We start from the raw sequence: 19,871 nt of genomic DNA on the forward strand, positions 1-19,871 counted from the left end.
CTCAGAAGGTTTTGACAGTTCATGTTTAGAATTCTCTCTTTCTGGATGAGAAATAGTTACACATCAGACTTCATGCTTAGTAAAAAATATTAGTATGCCATGATTTGGACCAGCCTAAAAAACACAGTTCTACAAAAAAAACATAAAATGGAAATGTATAGCCAGCAACCTGCTATATTATTTCCTCTTTGAGAGGGACAAATTAAGACATCAATAAGATGAGGAACTATAGTGACTAAATTAATGTTTAAAATGCTGTTTAGTGGATTTAGGAGACTGCTGAGCATTCAGGTTGGAGTCCTTGAGAAAATGAGAGCTAGTTATCAGTACTGGAAGTGAAGGTGGGTTTAGTTATTTTTTTAAATAAGGAATCTCCTGTTCAAGGACCTGCTCATGGTCCTTTCATAGCAGTGGTGTGAGGAGGGATCTGTCAGGTCTTTGCTTGGCTGTTCCATACACAAACCTGACAGTTCTAACACAATCTGAAAGGTAGAAATAAATCAGTGGCTGAAGATACGGGAGCTGTGCTAAACACCAGCACAGAGGCTGCTTGGTGGAAGAATCCCTCAGTTCTCAACATTGACTTTTCAGCACAGGGGTCATTTTAGTAGGTAGCCTATAAACAGTCTGTGTTTGTAATCATTTAATGACATGATGTGGTTAGAAAGATCTCAATTACTGATGCACAGTGAAGGTGAAGTCCTGTTCACCCTGGAAGGTGCAGAGAGCAGAATTTCACTCTGGGAAGCATTGGAAATAAATTTCTGTCCAAGTCACTCATCCTAGTCATGGCTAGCATGTATTAATTGAGAGTGTGAAAGACAGCTGACCTCCCATGGTTGAAGAATAATGAGCCAAGAGGACATTCATTACCAAAAAGCCAGAAAAAGGAATCTGCTACCAATAGTGAGTTATTGAGGGTGCATGTTTAATTAAATTAAAAATGACTGGTAGAGATTAGTAGTGTAAGTAATGATATCTCACTAGCTTGCTTTTATTGAACCTTAAAAACAGTGGGTTAAACTTCTTGTTACCACTTCATACTTTTGAAGTTCTGCTGAAAAATGTTGAGGGAACTTGGAGCTTGATGTTTCTGTTGGACCCTTTGCCAAAATCTTTTTGGAAGAGTTTAAAATTACTAAAATGAGTTTTTTTCTGTGCACCAGGTTGTCCCAAGGCTGGTATTCTGATTTTAATTGTTGATCATCTGCAGTAGCAGAGCATCTTGATACTGGACAGTGGAATTTTTCCAAGTGGTAAAAACACACTTCCAGAGCACATCTGTGGCCCAAGTTTTCCCAGCAAAAATGCCCAATCTCAGTAAACTACTTCCTGCAATTTAAGCCAACAACAGAAAGCCAAAATAAAACAAAACCCCAACTCTGTTTCAAGCTACAGGCATGAATCATTTTGGCACTAAGCAGTTCAGTTTGTCATAGAGGGAGGTGAGGCTGGTTCCCAACCTTCCCTGCTGGCTGGGCTGATCCCCTGGTGTCATGAAGATCCAGTGCTATGCAAATGTTAAAGTTTTGTTCATCCAGGATCAATCTCAATATCCTAATACAGCTTTAGAAATGAGAAAATGGAAAGCCTGAGCTTTTATGACGTTTGTGTTTTGAGTTCTTGTGGTTGCACACTAATTTTGGTGTTGATGCTAAAATAAGAGCTGGCACAATATCCAGGAAACCCCTGTGCCCTGTTTTGAGAGCTCTAAAGGGAGAGGCATCTGAAATGTGTGGCTGTAGAAATGCTGCTGAAGATGATGAAAAAGCCCAGAGATAATCCCATGGTCATTAAGATTAAAGATGAAGATTAAGGGCCCAAATCGGCCTTTTGGAGATATGCATGTAGAAATAGGAGACTTCAGCTGATCTCTGTAGGTCAGCAGGATTTATTGTGGATTTTCTCTTGTGATTTCAACAAATTTGAATGAATTCACTGTGGAAAGGAGTCCAGTTCTGTGCATCTGCAAAGCATAATTATTTTTAGCCCATTTAGTTGCTTTTACAGCTACAGGTTGGCTGAACTAATAAACCCAAGGTCACAGCTTAGTCACATGGTTTGGCTAATATGTTCTAAAATGTATTTTAATGGTTTGTAATATTTTTAGGAACATGATGATGAGCATTTAGGAATGAGGCAATTGCCCCTGTCCTAATTTTCCTAGGTATTTATAATAATAAATACAGAAAAAAGATACTGTGCCTACTGCTTTTCTTTTAGAAATGTCTGTGTGTTGGAGGTGCATTTTTATATGACCTGACTTCCTTTCCCTGCAGTTTTTTCTATTATTTCTGTTTGTGCTTACAAGACAGGAAATGCTGATTGTAATAAACCAAAGAAAAGACATAAATGTATCTTTAAAAAAAAAGTCTAATATGCTAAAAGTTAAGCAAGCTGTAAAAGGCAAATAAAGTTTGTGTAGGTAACATATATAAATGAAAAATATGTCATTTTTGTACAGAGAGTATAATCAAAGGGATAAATTCCATCAGAGTAAGTCATGATACGACAATAATCAGGTCATTTTTGTTTTATAGCAAATAATTCCTCTTTCTGCATTTGATTCTGACTCTAATCCTTTGCCTGTGAGTTATTGAATTCCATTACTTTTGCACATTACCAGGATCATTCCCCATTGCCATAGTGTTTTTTTGAAGGTTTTTTGGTTTTGTTTTTTTCCTCCCAAAGTTCGCCAGTGGCTGTTCTGGAAAGTGTATTCTGTATTCCATTGTTTAAATCATTAATGACAGTGTTGAATAAAACCAGAGCCAGCAGACACATAGCCCTGCAGGGAGCCCTGGTTTGACAGGGAAAAGTTGGTAGTTTGTTTTTGAGTGCAGCATCCCAGCCAGCTCTCATTTATCTGGTAATAATAATAATAATATCATTAAACAATACAATAATACCATTACATATCAAAAGCTGCGTTGTGCAACTGTATCAAGAATCTGTAAAAGTGAGAAACTTCACATTGGCCATCCCTTAGGAATTCTTTAAACATTTCAGAGAGTTTTATGGGGGGTGCTTTGGTTCTGGATGGTTTTCCATGAGAAATCCCAGTGAATGGTTGTCATGCTGTCCTGTGTGTGTTATGAGGTATTGAAAAAGGGTGACTCATCTGCATTTCCTCAGATCCTTTCTGCTTTGGGAAGGAAAAAGTGATTGATTTCCTCCCTGAAGCCAAGAGAAACCAGAGAAAAATCTGGTAGTATATGATAATACATGACAAAAACTCCGATTAATAATATCTTTGTTGACACATTTCAACAGTCTGTAAATATATTTAAAACAGTCAGTGTGTGTTAGCACGATGTGTTTCATATTCATCATTGTTCTAAAAGTTAAAAATTGCATTTTGTTCCTTGTGCCTCATGGTAGTGAAATGCCATCATATAGCCACAAAATCTTTCCTGTCAGACCCATTCCTTGGGAATTCTGCTGGGTGCTCCCAGTTTCGGGCTGCATTGGTGGCAGACGAGAATGTGGGGCTGCCTGGCTGTGTCAGAGACACATTTCAAGCTCTTTCCATCTTCCACAACTCATTGATTTGTGGGGGGAAAAACAAGGTATGGTAATCAAGACAAGAAATGGCTGTGCTGGCACATTAACTATCCCATTTGTTTTACAGAGAAAGCTTTAAAGATTAATGTTGACCATGTTTAAGGTATTCTTCTTTCTTTTCTTTTTGCAGCAATCCAAAGTCTGCTAATCAGAGGATAAACAAAAAAGTAAACAATGATGCATCATTAAGGATTCAAAATTTGTCCATTTTGGTGAAACAAATTAAAACTTACTATCAGGTCAGTAATTGTTTGTTGTGTTTTGCCTGGAATTATTTCTGAATTTTCTTCTATTGTTACGGTTTTAAGGGTAACAGGAATAAGATCAGCAAGAGCTATTTGTATGGATGATTGTTTAGATATCTGGTGAGATTTTTTTTATCACTATTTACAGGTATAAAGGTGGTGTGGACACACTTTTATATGAATGATGATCTGTTTATAGAATAAATATTCTGTGTGTTCAGTTGTTCCTGTGGTGCATTAAGTATTATTGGTTGGTATTTTCTGAGTTGAAGCAAGTTTTGTGCCAGTGGGAGAGATTATTACATATGCATTTAGTCTTGTAAGTGGAATTTTTGTTAGAAAAAGGTGATGCAATTTACTGGGCTTAGAATTAATTTGGGAATTTGCAGTAAATGTAGTGAGGAGGATCTAAGAGCTGTAAAAGAGCCACTGGAGTTTGATGCAGCAGTAGGAGCTGTGCCTGCTGGATGCTCAGCTGGAGAGGACATGGACACACCACAGCTGGGCACTGCAGCTGCCACCAGTGTCCCTTTAGCGTGGCTTTTAGTGCCCTTCACACTCCCCTGCTCCTTCCTGCCAGGAGAACCCACACCTGGGAGAAAACCTTTGCTGAAATCTGCTGCTCCTCCTGTGTCCACACACAGTGTGTGCTTCCCAAAAATCCGAGCACAGTGAGAATTCCGTGCTTCTCCCCAGCACTGCCCTCTCTCCTTGGCAGCCTCTGCCCATGGATATATGTGCTGCCTGCTAAGGCCCATATGCTTTTCCTTTTCCTGGAAGTATTTTCCACCAGGCATTAGTGCTCCACAACAGGTGCAGCAGAAGGCACTGACAGGATTGATCTTTATTGGAGCACAAAGCATTCCCTGTCCTGCACTGGCCTCACCCTAGCACCAGTCCAAGTGCTCCAGTACCAGGCAGAATTGCTGGCATTTAGCTATCTTTGGATGATTCAGGATTGTGGATGTTGCTCCAAACCTTTGTGATAGAAATAAGTTTATTAGAACTTTTTTAAAATAAAAAAGTACTAATTTTTAAGAAATGAAAGCAGCCACCATGCCTTTAATGGTCCAGCTGCCCTTTTAACTATTTTATACACTTGTCTCCCCTTTCCCTCCCCAGTTTTTCAGGGTTTTGGTCACCATGCAAACATTGAAGAGCTGGTGTTTCTAGCAGGAGTAAAGGCCTTTACTCTCTGAACTGGAGAGCTCCTTTTCATTTAAAATTGCTTTTTGCATGTGTAGCTATTCACTCCCTTCAGTGCCTGCAGGGAGGTTTGTGCTTCGTGGTGGTTGAAGTGTTAAAGGATGGGCTGTTTCACAGAGGGGTCAGATGAGTTCCTCTCACCTGTGAAATTCCCTAAGGCAGGAAAGCTGGGGCTTGATGGATGTATTGGAATCGAACTGAGAGGCCTCCCTTAGCCTGGGGTGAGGCAGGAGCCTCACACTCCAGTGCTCCTGAAAGCAGAGGGGACAGGCCTGGGGGTGTTCCCTGGGGAATCCCAGGGGAGGGGACAGGAGAGAGGATTTTACTGGATGTTAGACACTGATGAATGTGGGAATTTGGAATTTTTCGCATTGTTTTAATGTAACTCTTAACACTTCTCACTGTGAGCTTGTCCATGCTGGTTTGTTCCCTGTGGTTCTACAACATCTGGGGAAAACCTTCTCTCAGTTTAGTGAAAAACTGCATCAGTGCTGTGGATGTATTTGTCAAAAAAACCTGCACTAGTAGAATATAACAGTCAAAATCAAGGTGTTACATTAGATCAGTCAATATTTTTTGTTCCTGCATCATCTTTGTTATTCTCTGGAATTACAATTCTGGTCCTGAACCAGTAATCTGAGTGTGAACATTTCTGGGCAGTGTAAGAGTGTGGAACTGTTCTCAGCAGTTAATTTCAGACAAGTGATTCTAAATTTTGGAGAAATTTTGGGCTCGAGAGATTTAATCCAGTGAGCGTCCATGACTCTGAGCAGATTTGACTGAGGATGTGAAAATCTTCAGTAAAATAAATGCTAATGAACTGGAAAAGTTTGTGCAAGCCAAGGCAGTGCTGAGGTTAACACCAAGTGACAGAAAAGGTGTCAGACATCTCTGGGGCGAGGCAGAGGTGTTGTAAGGAAACAGGTGATCATGTCCATTCAGGAGACATATCTTGGTTACTGCTGTTCATACTCTGCTTTGATACATGATCAGCTTTATGATAGCAGCATGGAATTATTTGTGATGCTACCAAAAAAACACCCCCAAAAAACAACAGAAAGCCACTTGAAAAATACGTGATTTTCTTTCACAGCAGCTGTCGATACTCATTAAATTAATTATATTTTATTGGTTTCATATTGATTTAAAACATCCTGTGGTGCACTTCATGTCTTATTTTATTTGAACGTCATCTTTTTCAAAGTCTGAGAAGTACAGGTGTCACAGTTGGTAGAATTTCATGATATTTGAGGAGGTCAGAGCTGTTTTCTCCCTCCTTACAGTTTGTCTTAGGTGCGTCCAGAGAGAATTTCTATTTTGCTGTCTACTGTTAATCAATTCAGATATAATTTTGATGTTGAGTATTAAATGGTGGGAACTTCCAAGTGTAGCTGTAGCTAATAATTTCTACAGGTATTTTTCAAGAAATATTGTGGTTTTTTCAATTTGACCTAAAGAAAGTGGTTGTTGCTTACATTGTGACACCTGATGTGTGCCTTGGGCTCTTCTGGAATATATTGCTTTGGAGGAAGAGCATTTTCTGTAGTAATGGATCTGTCACTGTGGAAAAATAAGAAGCCTGACTATAGGATGGCATCTGCTGGGAATAAACATCTGGGAACAGGAGAAATACTGTTTCAGGAGAATTAGGCTCTGTCTAGACTGGGGATTTGACCCGATTACAGCCATTACAGGAGCTCCATTGATGGAATCCATGGAACAGATAGGCAGAGCTGCTGCCAGGAGAGTGGCACTTCCAAGCTAAAATTCCATGTGGGTTGTGCAGACAGGGGTTTGCACCTTTATATTCACAGCTTGCCCAGTGTCACTGCAGCAAAAACCCCCTGGGATCTTCACATCCAGATTTTGGTGAGGCCAAAGAAACCATGACAGAAAGGAAATTGAGTTTTTTGCAGTAGAAATGCACCTTAGAGCCAATAAAACCAATATGTATCAATAAGTTAGTCAGGGAAACATGAACATAATAAATGTAAAGGGTTTTGCTGCATTCTGAGACTCAGGATCTCGTTGGCTTAAGATTCCTGAGCCAGCTCATTGCCACGAGAGGATTTTGCTGTGTGAGATGATTGTGCAAACCAGTAAAACAAAGGTTCTATAGAAGTAACTCACATTTGTAAGTTATTTTTTTAAATTATAAGGCAAATAATTAAGTAGTGTACAAATTGTATGTATGAAGTCCTAAAAAATGTTAAATCTGTTTAATTAATACTGATTTCTCTTCAGTGGCTCTTGGTATTTGATGTTTGCTTTCATTCAGTATGTATGATGTAAATAATGTTTTAATTAACTTTTATAGGAGACTTTGCAGCAGTTGATCATGATGTCTTTGCCAAATGTGCTAATAATTGGCAAAAATCCTTTTTCTGGTAAGTTTATTTTTGACCAAGATAAAAAATGTATACTGGTGTGATAATTTATATTATTTCACTGGAAATAAAATTCCTGTAGGGTTGAGCCTTTCAACAGAAGATTGTGTAAATACTTTATTAAATAAGTGGTTTAATAATGATGAGTAGTGATTTAACAGTGATTTTCTTTGTCCACACTCTAAAAAATGTGTTCTGTCCCTCAGCCCTGGCTCTCAGTAGGATTTTTACTGAGCCCAAGTGCATTTCCCTGCATCCAGTGAACCACTGATGGCACAAATTAAAGTTTCATGTACTCCCAGCTACTGCACTTTCAACTTTCTTTACCTGTGTCACCGCTGAGGGAATTGGCAGTTCAGTGCATCTCACTTGATCCAGCTCCTGATCCTTGTTTCTCCTTCCCCCAAACTCTCCTGCTTCTCTTGCATCCTTACCTGAAAAATACTGCACTTACCTTCTTGTTTTCTCCCCTGAACTGACACTGTCTTCTCCATGCTCCCACCTTCTCTGCTTCCAGCTCTGAGAGTTGCAATTTTCAGACCAAGAAAATTAGCCTGTGTGGAGCCAGCTGACTATCCACAGCCTCTTGGGAATCTCTGCACCATGCTCTCAATTCCAGAAGCACGGAGCAGACACACCTGGCCTGCATGGAGCCACTATGGATTGGGCAGAGTTTATTTACTTGGGTCTAGTGTGCCCCAGGTGTTCTCCTCCTGACGTTCTGACACCTCAGCAGAGAGGTCAGGAACTGCTCTAACAGGCTGTGTAGCTTCCCCTGGCTGTTTTTATTTCTTTGGGATGTCTTCTCTGCCACGCTTCCGTGTCTGTGGGACAGGGGGTTCCTCATGACCCAGAAGAACCATCTGTGTTTCCTCACTTCCCGATCCCAGGGCTCATAACATTGGTATTTTCCATATTCCATCTGCACATATCCCATCTCTGTAGGTATCTTGCTTTTAATTCTTTTGAGTTTTACTTTCTGCTTTTGGATATTGCTGCTTTTGCTTCCGAGGTCACAGCTTTTTCAGTTTTCATATGTGCAGCTGCTGTCATATGCACCAAGAAATGTGAATGTGGTCTCTTCCTTTCCAAAAGAACAGAATGCATCGTGCTTTTATAATTTTGATTCCAGACTTTCTTAAGGTTTTCAAAAGACTGAAAGGATTTGCCTAGAAACCAGATTTACTGGAAAAACAGATTTTAAAAAAACCCCAGGTCATAGTATTGTTTTGTAGTGACATTTTTTCTTCTGCTCAAGATACTGAGAGAAAATGTCTTAACAATATTGTGTAGCATAAGATGACATTTTATTGATAATGCACTATCAAACCCACAGAGAGATAATACTGCATTCAGTTGTATACATTTAATTTTATGGTTTGGTCATTTTTAAGGAGATGTCCTTATGTTTTGGGATCTGTGGTTTGGCAGCTCTGTGGGTGTGTGCTTTGCTCTTCTCCGGGGATTTTGTTGGATTTGTGAGAAAATTTGGACTTTCTTGTAGTGTAGCCCTCACATTAAAAAAAAAAAAAAATTGTTATGCTTGGACAAGATTCTTGAAGGTGTTTCAGCTGCCTGCTGGAGTTCAATCACAGAGTTTGGTTTGAACTAGAATATAGACCTGCTTTTTTTGGGTTCTGTCCAGAACCTTTCTCCTTTGAAAGTTTGGACTGCTCTTAGTGTGTCAGCTTGGAAAAGGATCTCATCCCTACATGGATTTTTAAGCTTTTTTTGGGCAGGTGCAGGGAAATGAAACCTCAGTGACCTTTGGAGACGCTTGCTGTGTAAATCTGGTTGCATCAAGGCAAGCCCTGGAGTAAAAGTCAATCCCTGATAAAGACTTGGATTCGGTCCACTGAAGCTTAGACTGGAGGTGTGATTTTTCACAGGGATGTCTCCCAGATTTTCCCCTTTACACTTAAGGAATGATTAGGAGAGAAATCCCAGAAGATGCCAAATTGCAGATGGCAGGAGCAGATTCCAGAGGCAGTTGGCTCATGGAGGAAAATGCAGGGAAAGGCTGGAGCTGAGGTTTGGTAAAACAGGTCAGCAGGGATTTTATCAGGAAATATTTCCTGAGCTGATTGGCTGGAAAGGCAGTTGGAGGAGAGCTACAGCCTGTGACTGTAAATATTAAATTAAATTACAAAGGGATAATGATGAGGCAAAGGGGAAAGATGAAAGCAAGTTCATATAGAAGGCAGCAAGGCAGGGGAGGATGGAAGCCTGCAGAGGGTGTGAAAGTCAGGGATTGGGGTGAACACAGGCAAGATCAAACAGTGGCACAGGGTAGGGACAAAGTTCAGCAGCAGGGTGAAGGGTGTAGAAGAGAATCATCTATTTCTGTATTTCTGATGGAGGTGAAGGAAGAAAAATAAGATGAGGGAAGCTGAGATGGTTCAGTGTTTTGCCCTGTTCCTTCAGGGAACGTGGGAGAGAGACAAGGAATTAATATTCAGGCAGGTGTTTGAAAGGCAGTCAGGAGATGAAGAGTGAAAAGGAGCTCAGGGATTGCTTAAAAATGAAAAAAGTGTGATTAATTTATTGGGATAAGTGAATGTAGGCTATGAGCTGTTGGCATAGATTCCTCCTGTTGCAGTATTCCTGTTAACCTTTATTGATAAGACAGACAGCCAGGTGGAATTCCCCTTCTTCAGCTGAAGCAGCTTCTGGTGAAACACATTCCTTGATGCTTTTTCTATTTCTCCATAAAAGACTTCACAGCTCGAGCCTTTGGGATACAAGAAATCTGAATAAATGATTAAAAATCTCCCATTTGATACTATGTTTTTTGTAATGTATTTATCTACCTGAAAAACCTCTTGAAAAATTGCAATATTTCATGTTCATTGGGATTATACACATTATGTAGCTCCCTCCAAAAGCAGCAGCTTGAGTCAATGCCTAAACTGTTTTGTCATCCTTGAAGCATTTGCTTCATGGAATTTATGTTCTAGATATAGAATATATTTCTGTATTTAGTAGCAAGATGAGGACACTGAACATAAAAAGTAAGAAACATATTTATTAATCTGTAAGCAGAGTTCTTTAACTTAAGCTTCTTTAGGAGATTAAGATGCTTAAGGCCAGATTTGGAAATACATTTTGATTTTTTGGATGTGCAGATGAAGATCTAACACAGCTTTGTAAGGTGAACTTGTCACCTAAACTCTTCCATCTTGGGAGAGACAGATAATTTCAGCAATTTTGTAACTATCTTGAGATACCTGAGATTACCATTGAAAACTTGAGTGAAGGTCTCCAAAGCATTTCTAAAAATGCCACTCTGAAGTTTTGCTTTTTGAAGAGCTGAACTTTATTTTAATTGTTATTTAGGTTGTTAAGGTGTTTGGTACCTCTGGGAGTCAGCAGTTAAATGGCAAAAAGGATTGAGCTGAAAGCTCATCTGGTTATTTTAAAACTAGCTTAACAAAAATGACATGGAAATAACGATGAAACTTCATGTTTTCTGAGGTATAGGGGAAGAAACTAATTATAATTTTACAGTTACCATTTTTTCTCGTTTTCTTCTTAGAGCCAGGTACTGAAGAAGTAAAAAAGCTTCTCCTCCTTTTGCTTGGTTGTGCAGTTCAGGTGAGTTTAATTATGTTTGTCTCTATGAATCTTTTGAGTTATTGATCTCTTTTCTTAATATTTTAGTACTTGGGATGGTATAAAACTCTTCTTCCTTTGGTGGTACAATTGCATTCCTTGAAAAATTGGAATATTCTGATTTTTAATTAAATGGCTACAACCCTATACCTGTTATTGCACAAATACCTCCAATACCATCATAACCTTCAAATGGGTTATTAACTTCAATAATGTTAATTTACCTGATATTGTAAAGAAAGGAAGGAAATGGTAAAGCACTGAATATTAACTCACTGCACTATTTTATAAATTTAATAAATATTTAATAAATTCAATTTATTTTTTTATAATAATAATTTTATAATAATTTATCTTATTTCAAATTTATTTAATAAATTCAAATAAATAGCAATAGTCCATGTTCATCATTCACTAAATTTGAATAAGTAGCAGTTTTAAGAAACCTTTTCCTTGTCCCATTTCAACTTGTTTTTCCTTGTATCACTTAATTAGTTCTAAGAGCTGTAATTGCTGTAACGTGGCATAAACCACAGATTTATTGGGACCAGAAGTATTGGATAGCAATTTAGCCATGTGGCCATTGCAATGTCGGCTTTATAAGTTTTAGCTCTTAAGAAATACAAAAGAGGAATGAAAATATTTGTGATTGTATATAAAAATATGTATAAAATAGATGTCTCTATTTTTAGTGTCAGAAAAAAGAAGAATTTATTGAAAGAATCCAAAGTCTGGATTTTGATACCAGAGCAGCTGTTGCAGCCCATATTCAGGAGGTATTTTGGGGGTTTTTTGCTTTTAATTTTGTGGATTTTTTGAGGTGGAATATTGTATTGCAGGAAGGGGAGTTGCACGTGTTCAATGGCAAGTAAATCACATACGTGATTTGCATATTGAGTGGTTGTAGTAAGCAAAAAAGGCTTTATTTTTTTCACTTGATTCACAAAAAGATTTCATGATTGAGCGTTTTTGGGTTATATTTTTAGAGCAGTACCAGAAAGCAAATTTGTTGCTTCAAGGATTTCTTAGTTACATACAGCAAATTTAGTTTAGTGAAATCTTTATATGCAAATTTCTTTATAAAATATAATTCCAGTGTGTGGTAGGTAATTTATAATGTTATTGTCACCTCACCAGAAGGACAAGTTGCTGCTTCCAGGTAGACAAAAAACTCTTCCTTTATATACAATTAAATATATTTTAAATATTTTTTCACCTTTGTCCAGAGAATTTAACCTGTAGAGTGGCAGCTTTATTTTTCTTTATGCTTCCTTTCTACTTTTAAAATTTCAAGAGGATGTTTCTTCTCTTTCATTTCACCCCATGTAGGTAACTCATAATCAGGAAAATGTGTTTGACCTGCAGTGGATGGATGTCATTGTGCTGACACAAGAGTATGTTGAGCCTCTCCTGAAAAATATGGCATTGCATTTAAAAAGACTTATAGATGAAAGAGATGAGCACTCAGAGGTATGGTGTGGGTTGGTGCTGAAGAGGAATACAAGAAATCTATTTTATTTTTGATATAATGCAAAGGATTTTTAGGATTTTCAGGATTTTTATAACTAACAGTTGAATTTTGTGCTGACATGTTAAAGCAAGGATTCCTGACTGCCAGAACATTGTTTCAAGGGGTTCTTTTGTGCACATTTGTTAACAAATGTAGGAAAGATGAAGTAGGAATAAAGCAGGAAAGATAAGAGATGATCTATTCCACGTAGCCAGAGTGGGAAACAACTTCAGCATTGATCAGTAGCTGAAAACAGAGAATCTGAAGCTGTATCAGCTGCATTTACCAGGAATCAATAACCCATCAATTCGCAGGCTAATCACTGGAAACTGCCTGTTCTATTCCCATGTCCTATTGTCCAGGTTTGAGGGGGATAAAGCAGAATCCATACCAGGAGAAGAGCTTTTGCAGGCTTATCATGAGGCACAGTGGTTGTACTGCGTTAGAATCAAGGAACAGAACTGTATTTAATAAAAATTACGAGTTGTGAATCATCTTGGTGCTCCCAGATTTGCCCCTCAGTAGAGTGGATGTGTCAGTGTTGCAATTATTGCAGATATTCCTTTGACGGTTTTTCAGGATCACAGCCTTGATCAGAGTGAAACAGAGGGTAGAGGATGGTGCTGATGCCTTTGTGCAAAGCAAAGAAAAAGTACTTTAAACTATGAGATATGTTCATGTTTGGCTAACACCTTTATTTATAGGGGAAAATAGGAATATTCCTGTAGATCTGATGCTTTATTCAGTTGTCAAGGATGCTGCTGCTCGCTGAGGAACACATCTTTGCTTAGAGATACACGTTCATCTTTATTTTCAAGAGGTGGTGGTTTTCAACACACCTTTCATTGCCTGTCCATTCTGAGCACTGGTCATTTTGTGGCCTTGAAAACCTAAAGTGAAAAATAAAATATAAAACAGCAGAAGGTCCTGTTCAAGAGCTGTGGCTCTTTCCTTTAGGTGTGAAGGTGCAGGGAGAGCTTTTGACTTGTTGGACGGCCAAAACCTTTCCATCGTTCTTGTGCCGTTGCGGTGTTTGTGTGAATGACACACCCAGAGGTGGCTCTGTGAGTGCCACTCTGGATTTTTTCCTGTGCTCTGCCTCCCCAGACCATCATTGAGCTGTCGGAGGAGCGGGACTGTCTCCGTTTCCTGCCGCACGCATCGGCGGCGCAGTCCCCGTGCGGCTCCCCCGGCATGAAGCGCACCGAGAGCCGGCAGCACCTGAGCGTGGAGCTCGCCGACGCCAAGGCCAAGATCAGGAGGCTTCGGCAGGAGCTGTGAGTACCAATTCACACTCAAATCCTTGCCACACGCTGCCTCAGCGCACTTCTAGTCCTCTTCAGACCAGTTCCTCATCCTTCCGAATGCTTTTTTTAGTTATTGCTCCCCAGGAGGGGTATTTTTATCACACAAGAAGATTTGTGGACCCATGGGACAAATACAACTTTTCATCTGTGTTTGCCTCTGTTTGTATTCATAATGATGTTTTGACCTAAATTTTTCACTCTGATGTCCCTGAAATGATGGATTAAAGGTGGAAGTCTCACAAATCTCAGTGTTTTGTTCTCAAACCAGGTGATCATTAAAAGGAGATGGTGCAGGAGTGATTCTTTCCCAGCAGCACAATTAGGTGATCTGTTTCCAACAAGAAATACTCACCTATGGTGAATTCATGTTTAAATTCATTGCAGAGAGGACAAAAAAATTCAATTAGAATGCTTTCCTGTCTCCCACCTCATTGTTCCTGTGTAAAAGATTTCTTGTCTGCACAACACTTACTTGCTCCTGAAAACTGCTCCTGATTCTGTGGGTTTTTGTGGGCACTTTGTCTTCATAGTCAAGGAAAAAATCTGAGCAGAGTGAGGAGTTATTTAAAGAGAAGATCAATAACAGCCCTGTGGAGAATCTGCTTCTCCCTGTAGCAATGTGTCAGTTGTTTTAGCAGAGGGAAGTGTGTGTGTTCTGAATGAAAATGCTCAATCTGAAGAGATTCAATATGTGTAGAAACAGCAAAAATAAAGATTTTTTTTTTTAATTCAACAATGGAAAGAGGAGACAGGTAAATTTAATCACAAGCTGAAGGTAGCATAAGTCACAATTTTGATCAGATCATTTCTAGCTGGCTGGATTAAGGATCGTGTTGATTTACTCCGAGGATCCCCTTCCCCCACTACAGCGTGGTCTTCATGAGGAGCAGAGGACAAAAGATGGGGCTCTTTTTTCCTGATGTCTGTATTATTATGTGTCTCCTGCAATGAGCCCGCCCAGGATATTCTATAAACAGCTGCACCAAGAAAATTAGTGAAAAAATTGCTGTTATTAGTTTGATTGACAGTTAATAGATAGCCTAAACAGTGAACACTGGTATGTTCTGTATAATTTAGTCCAATCCTCTCCAGTCTGTAGCTGAAGCGTGCAATTAGGGCAACACTGATGGCTCAGAACAGTCCACATTCTGCACTCTTATTTGAATTCAGTTGGTAAATAATTTTCCTTTACGTGTAGGAGTATCTTAAAATACCAGACTTGGATGAATTAACTTCTGTCTGCAGCATTTAGTGTTAAATGCTGCATTTATTTGATAAATTTGAAATTACATTAATTCCAGACTTGAAAATACTCAGCATAAAATTTATTTATAATCTGGTTTTGGCAGTGAACCTTCATACCTGGTTTAATATGCAGTGTAGCTGATGTAATTTTGTATAAAAGGTCTGTAAAGATTATTTTTCTGTTGGATGCAAACCAGGGAATACAGAAACTCCCAAGCTGGAAATTGCACACCTCATTTTCTGAATGTTGAGTTCTGTGTGTTCCCATGTAGAACAATAACAGGAATAAGGAAAAGTTACAGAAATCAGGAATAAATTTGTGTTTGTGCCTGGTTTCTGAGCACCTCTGGAGGGGGAAAGCTGTGACAGGGATGTTGCACTGAGCTGTGCAGAGCTGAGCCTCCTGTGCTTGTAGGCTCAGTGACCTTTTCCAAACAATCCTTTTCCAAAAAGATCATTCATGGTGAAATTGGCTCATTCTTAAAAACAACTGCTCTAGTTTTGTTTAAAACAAACCTATTTTTTGTTGGCATGATTGCTTTGAGATAGTATTATCCATTTCAGTCCGTTAAATTTTCTTATTTCCCCCTTTCCTATTTTTGTTTCTTCCTTGTCTTCTGGAATGTGGAATAATACAGTAACACATTTGGATATGCAATATATCTTTTAATATTGGCAAGTTTTTCAGCAGTAAATACTGTTTGTTCTGAAGTGCAGTTGAATTTTGAACATCAGGTGTTCTTTGTCTGTGAGAGAATTAAATATTTCCTTTGCACATGCTCATGGTTTAACAAACTCATTTTTTGAGGCTAGGGAAATGAGTTGGAAGTTACAGAATGAGTCCTGTAAGAATTGTAGCATTCTTTGTCAAATTGCTTTTATCACAGGTTTCTGAGTAGACTAAAACAGACACTGTGTTGTTTCCATAAAATTAAAATTCATTGTGTGTTTCATGAAATTACTGAGCTTATTAAGCAGTATCTTCTTCAATTGAGTAAAGACACCTAAAACCCTTAATAAATCTTCTCTGCAAGAAAAGGAAAAATTACAGAACTATAAAAATGCTTTTAAAATTGGCTTTACTTCATTGTGACAGGGGGTCAGTGTCTGGTTCTCCTGGAAAGAATTTGGACCTTTTGGATGTGTAATTTGAAATTATTCTGAGTTGACTTTTAGATGGGGATCTCCTCGTACACATTCATGTGTATTGTCTGTGTTTTTTTCCATAAAATCCCTTACTGCAAAAATTCTCTTATTTTACACCCCATTTTCTACCCTGCCTGGGTAGGAAACAACAATTTAAAGCATTATGAAAAGTCTAACAACATTTAAAATGTTATTAGCTAAAGACTAAAACCAAAAGAATAACTAAGTTTTAATGGCAACTCTAAATTTTACCCTCTGATGTCCCTGAAATTGTGGGTTAAAAGTAGAAGCCTCACAAATCTCAGCATTTTGTTGTCAAACCTGGTGATCATTAGCAGGTTCTGTGGCCATGTTGAACTGGTTTGTGTTTTCTCCTTCAAGTGAGGAAAAGACTGAGCAGCTGCTTGACTGTAAACAAGAACTGGAACAGATGGAATCTGAACTGAAGAGACTTCAGCAAGAGGTGTGGGTTTAATCATTTTATTCTTTTAAAAAAATCTGCCACCACCAGAACAATTCACCACTCTTTATCTGATATTAAATATGTTTTCATGTGTTTTATTTTGCACTCTGAAACTGACCTTGTGTGATTCATTCCTTTATACCTCATTTGGTGTATTGTGATGGAGAAAAATGCCCTGACTTAGGTTAGTATTCCTTCTCTATTCTTTTTCTTTCTTCATTCAAGCAATTTGCCACCAGTGCATCCTCTGAAAGGATCTTCTTAAAATGAAAGTGCTCCAATTTTGTCTGGTTTTTCTTTATACTTTGCTGATAATGAGGGGAAAACCCCTAAATACATATAAATATATATATATAAATATACAATATCTATGTAATTACAGCAAGTCCTTGAAAAAAGGCCAGTACAATTTCCTTGGAAATAAATAATCTACAATCCTCTCCAATATATTAGATTTTTTTCTTTGTATCTCTCAGAACTCCCTCTGTGCATTCCCTTGATTTAAGCAAGGAAGGAGCTGTGTTACCCTTGAGCATGTTGTGTTGCTGTGTCTCCCTTTGTCCCAGAACATGAACCTGCTGTCGGACGCGCGCTCTGCCAGGGTGTACCGGGACGAGCTGGACGCGCTCCGGGAAAAGGCGATCCGCGTCGACAAGCTGGAGAGCGAAGTCAGCCGCTACAAAGAGAGGCTCCATGACATTGAGTTCTACAAAGCCAGGGTGGAGGTGAGGAAATCCAGGGGAAAAGTCACCCAGAGCCCACCATTCTCCTCTTGGCTTTTTCAAAGTGGATTTGGAGATTTTAAAGGGTTGCAGCTTCTTGCTCTGGGATATGGCAGTCAGGTTTTGGTGACAAATTCCAGTTTTTAGGGAGTTGTCTCCGTGTCTAATGGCATGGCAGTCAGCAGTGTTCACCAGAGCTCTAAGCTAGCAAGGCCAGTGGAAGCCTCTGTGAAGGATGAATTGAGAAATCCACAGAGAATTAATTTTAAAAATGCTATAAATGTAATAATTCCTTCCTCCTTCTGTAGGATTCCTTATAATGTAATAATTCCTTTCTCCTAAGGGAAAGCAATTTTCTAAGTCGAGTGTTGAGGAAATGAAGGCTGTTCACATAACTGAGTACAGGACAATGGCATAAAATACACTAAAAATAGATGTACCAGCATCAGGGGAGGGGAACTTAGAGTTCTGGCATGAATTAGTAACTTAGGAGGCAAACCAACATGCAGGAATTTATCAGGCCATCATTCTGTCTGTAAATGCCAAATTTGATGGGCAAGTGCCATATGGCATAAAAATCAGTAAAGAAAAACAGATTAGTAAATGGGATTTGACAACAGTGAAAGTTTCATTTTCATAGAATATTTAAACTAATAAACCCTAAAAATGGTTTATGTGCTTTCATAGCTTGTAAAATACCGGATATTTCAAGCATGCTTCAGTACAGACAGATGTTAATTAGTTGGGTTTGCTTCATAATAATTTTAAGTTAGCTTAATATTTGTGTAGGGAGGAGTGTGAAGGATATTTATGTGATCTTTTTTCAGATTTTGCAGCTGACTGCGTGCTGAAGTTGGAAAAGTTTTGTCTTTATATCACAAGGAAAATTGCCAATTATGTATTTTACACATTACTTTCCTCAGATGCTATTAAAAAATCCTCTGTGTATGTACCAAAATTAAAGCTGCTCAGACCCTTTGAGAGTGGCTGCTTGTATTTTAAGGTTGTGGTTGCATTTTCAGCATCATGGCCTGACTTTGGGCCCAGTGGCCTATAAACCTAATTTTGGGCTGTACATGCAGTACCTCTTTCTAGATCACAGCCCAAATTACAGGGATTCTGATGATTTGATTGTAATTATCAACACCTTATTTGTTCTTAATGGCTTAGGAAGTATTTAACTTAATTTATGTCAAATTTTATTTTCACAGAAATTCACTAGTTGCATTTCTGTGGAATTGCTGTAAATGTACTTTTTTATGGTTTAGTGTTAGTTTAGGTTTCTGAAACTGCTTGTGATGCGTATCAGAGTCTGTAAGAGCAGGGGAATACTTCTGGTTTGGGATTTATTTGCTGTTGTTGCTCCATTTTGGCAGGAGTTAAAGGAAGACAATCAAGTGTTGCTGGAAACCAAGACAATGTTGGAAGATCAGTTAGAGGGAACCCGAGCCCGTTCAGACAAGCTGCACGAGTTAGAAAAAGAGAATTTACAGCTAAAAGCTAAACTGCATGATATGGAGATGGTGAGTGTCAGGGGAGGATGGCAAAGACAACTGATACACACTGAATTTCATTTCCATTTTTAATAAAAGCCTTCAGAATAGCGGGGAAAAGAAGGAATGTGATGATAAATGCAGAGACTCAAGAGCAATAGGATTGATTTTTTGGATGTGAATTGATTATAAATACTGTATTTACCCCATGCACTTTGCTTCCTAATATTCAGAGAGGAGTAAACTTCAGAAGAGTAAGGAGTGATTGCTGTAGGTCATGAGAAGAAGAGGTTCTTTATAATCTTCTTTTTGCTCTTCCATTCAAAATTCTCCCAATTCTTGCCAGTTGCTCCCCATCTGACTGTCTGGGCAGATCAGAAAAAGCACTTTGCCATTCCCTGTAACAGCACAGTAAAGATAATAGAATGCAGATATTAATAGAATATAGGTAATAAAACACTTTGCATGTTTTGAGACTTCTCTTTTAACCTGTGAAATCATTTTCAAGGAGCGTGATATGGACAGAAAGAAAATTGAGGAGCTCATGGAGGAAAATATGACCCTAGAAATGGCTCAGAAACAAAGTATGGATGAGTCTCTGCATCTTGGCTGGGAGCTGGAGCAGATAAACAGGACTACTGAACTTTCTGAAGGTAAACATTACTGAAGTAAACAGTTACTGCTTGGAAGGCAATTGAAATGGAAATCCCAGAGGCTGGAGAGCATTAGGAAATTAAATATCCTTATTTCTGAAGTACTGAGCATGTTGTCCTCTGGAGAAACACTGATTCCCATGTATCCATGGAGATACAGCCTAGAAGTCTGTTCTTGTGGTTCTTTTTCAGTTAAATAAAGCCCATAAATACCTTGAAATTGCATTATTTTGTCATTCAGACTTCTGTACTCTGCAGCACAAATCATGAGGCTTCTTGCTTTGCTGTTCTCAAAGTTAAGAAGGGCTGTAGTAAAAA

At 38.6% G+C, this 19,871-nt stretch overlaps 1 protein-coding gene across 9 annotated transcripts in view; it reads left to right on the forward strand.

Annotated features, from left to right (window-relative positions):
• CCDC88A (coiled-coil domain containing 88A) overlaps positions 1 to 19,871 on the forward strand; it is a 62,368-nt gene that overhangs the window by 11,158 nt on the left and 31,339 nt on the right. For all 9 annotated transcript variants that reach the window (XM_058834105.1, XM_058834104.1, XM_058834107.1 and 6 more), the window contains exons 3-12: positions 3,695 to 3,803; positions 7,333 to 7,402; positions 10,938 to 10,996; positions 11,707 to 11,790; positions 12,344 to 12,484; positions 13,632 to 13,801; positions 16,604 to 16,685; positions 17,252 to 17,410; positions 18,784 to 18,930; positions 19,409 to 19,553. In XM_058834105.1, coding sequence (XP_058690088.1) covers positions 3,695 to 3,803; positions 7,333 to 7,402; positions 10,938 to 10,996; positions 11,707 to 11,790; positions 12,344 to 12,484; positions 13,632 to 13,801; positions 16,604 to 16,685; positions 17,252 to 17,410; positions 18,784 to 18,930; positions 19,409 to 19,553 — 1,166 coding nt within the window. The remainder of the gene's footprint in view (positions 1 to 3,694; positions 3,804 to 7,332; positions 7,403 to 10,937; positions 10,997 to 11,706; positions 11,791 to 12,343; positions 12,485 to 13,631; positions 13,802 to 16,603; positions 16,686 to 17,251; positions 17,411 to 18,783; positions 18,931 to 19,408; positions 19,554 to 19,871) is intronic.

The sequence above is a fragment of the Poecile atricapillus genome, chromosome 3 (genome assembly GCF_030490865.1).
Source record: "Poecile atricapillus isolate bPoeAtr1 chromosome 3, bPoeAtr1.hap1, whole genome shotgun sequence".
In the NCBI taxonomy this organism is placed as follows: Eukaryota; Metazoa; Chordata; class Aves; order Passeriformes; family Paridae; genus Poecile; species Poecile atricapillus.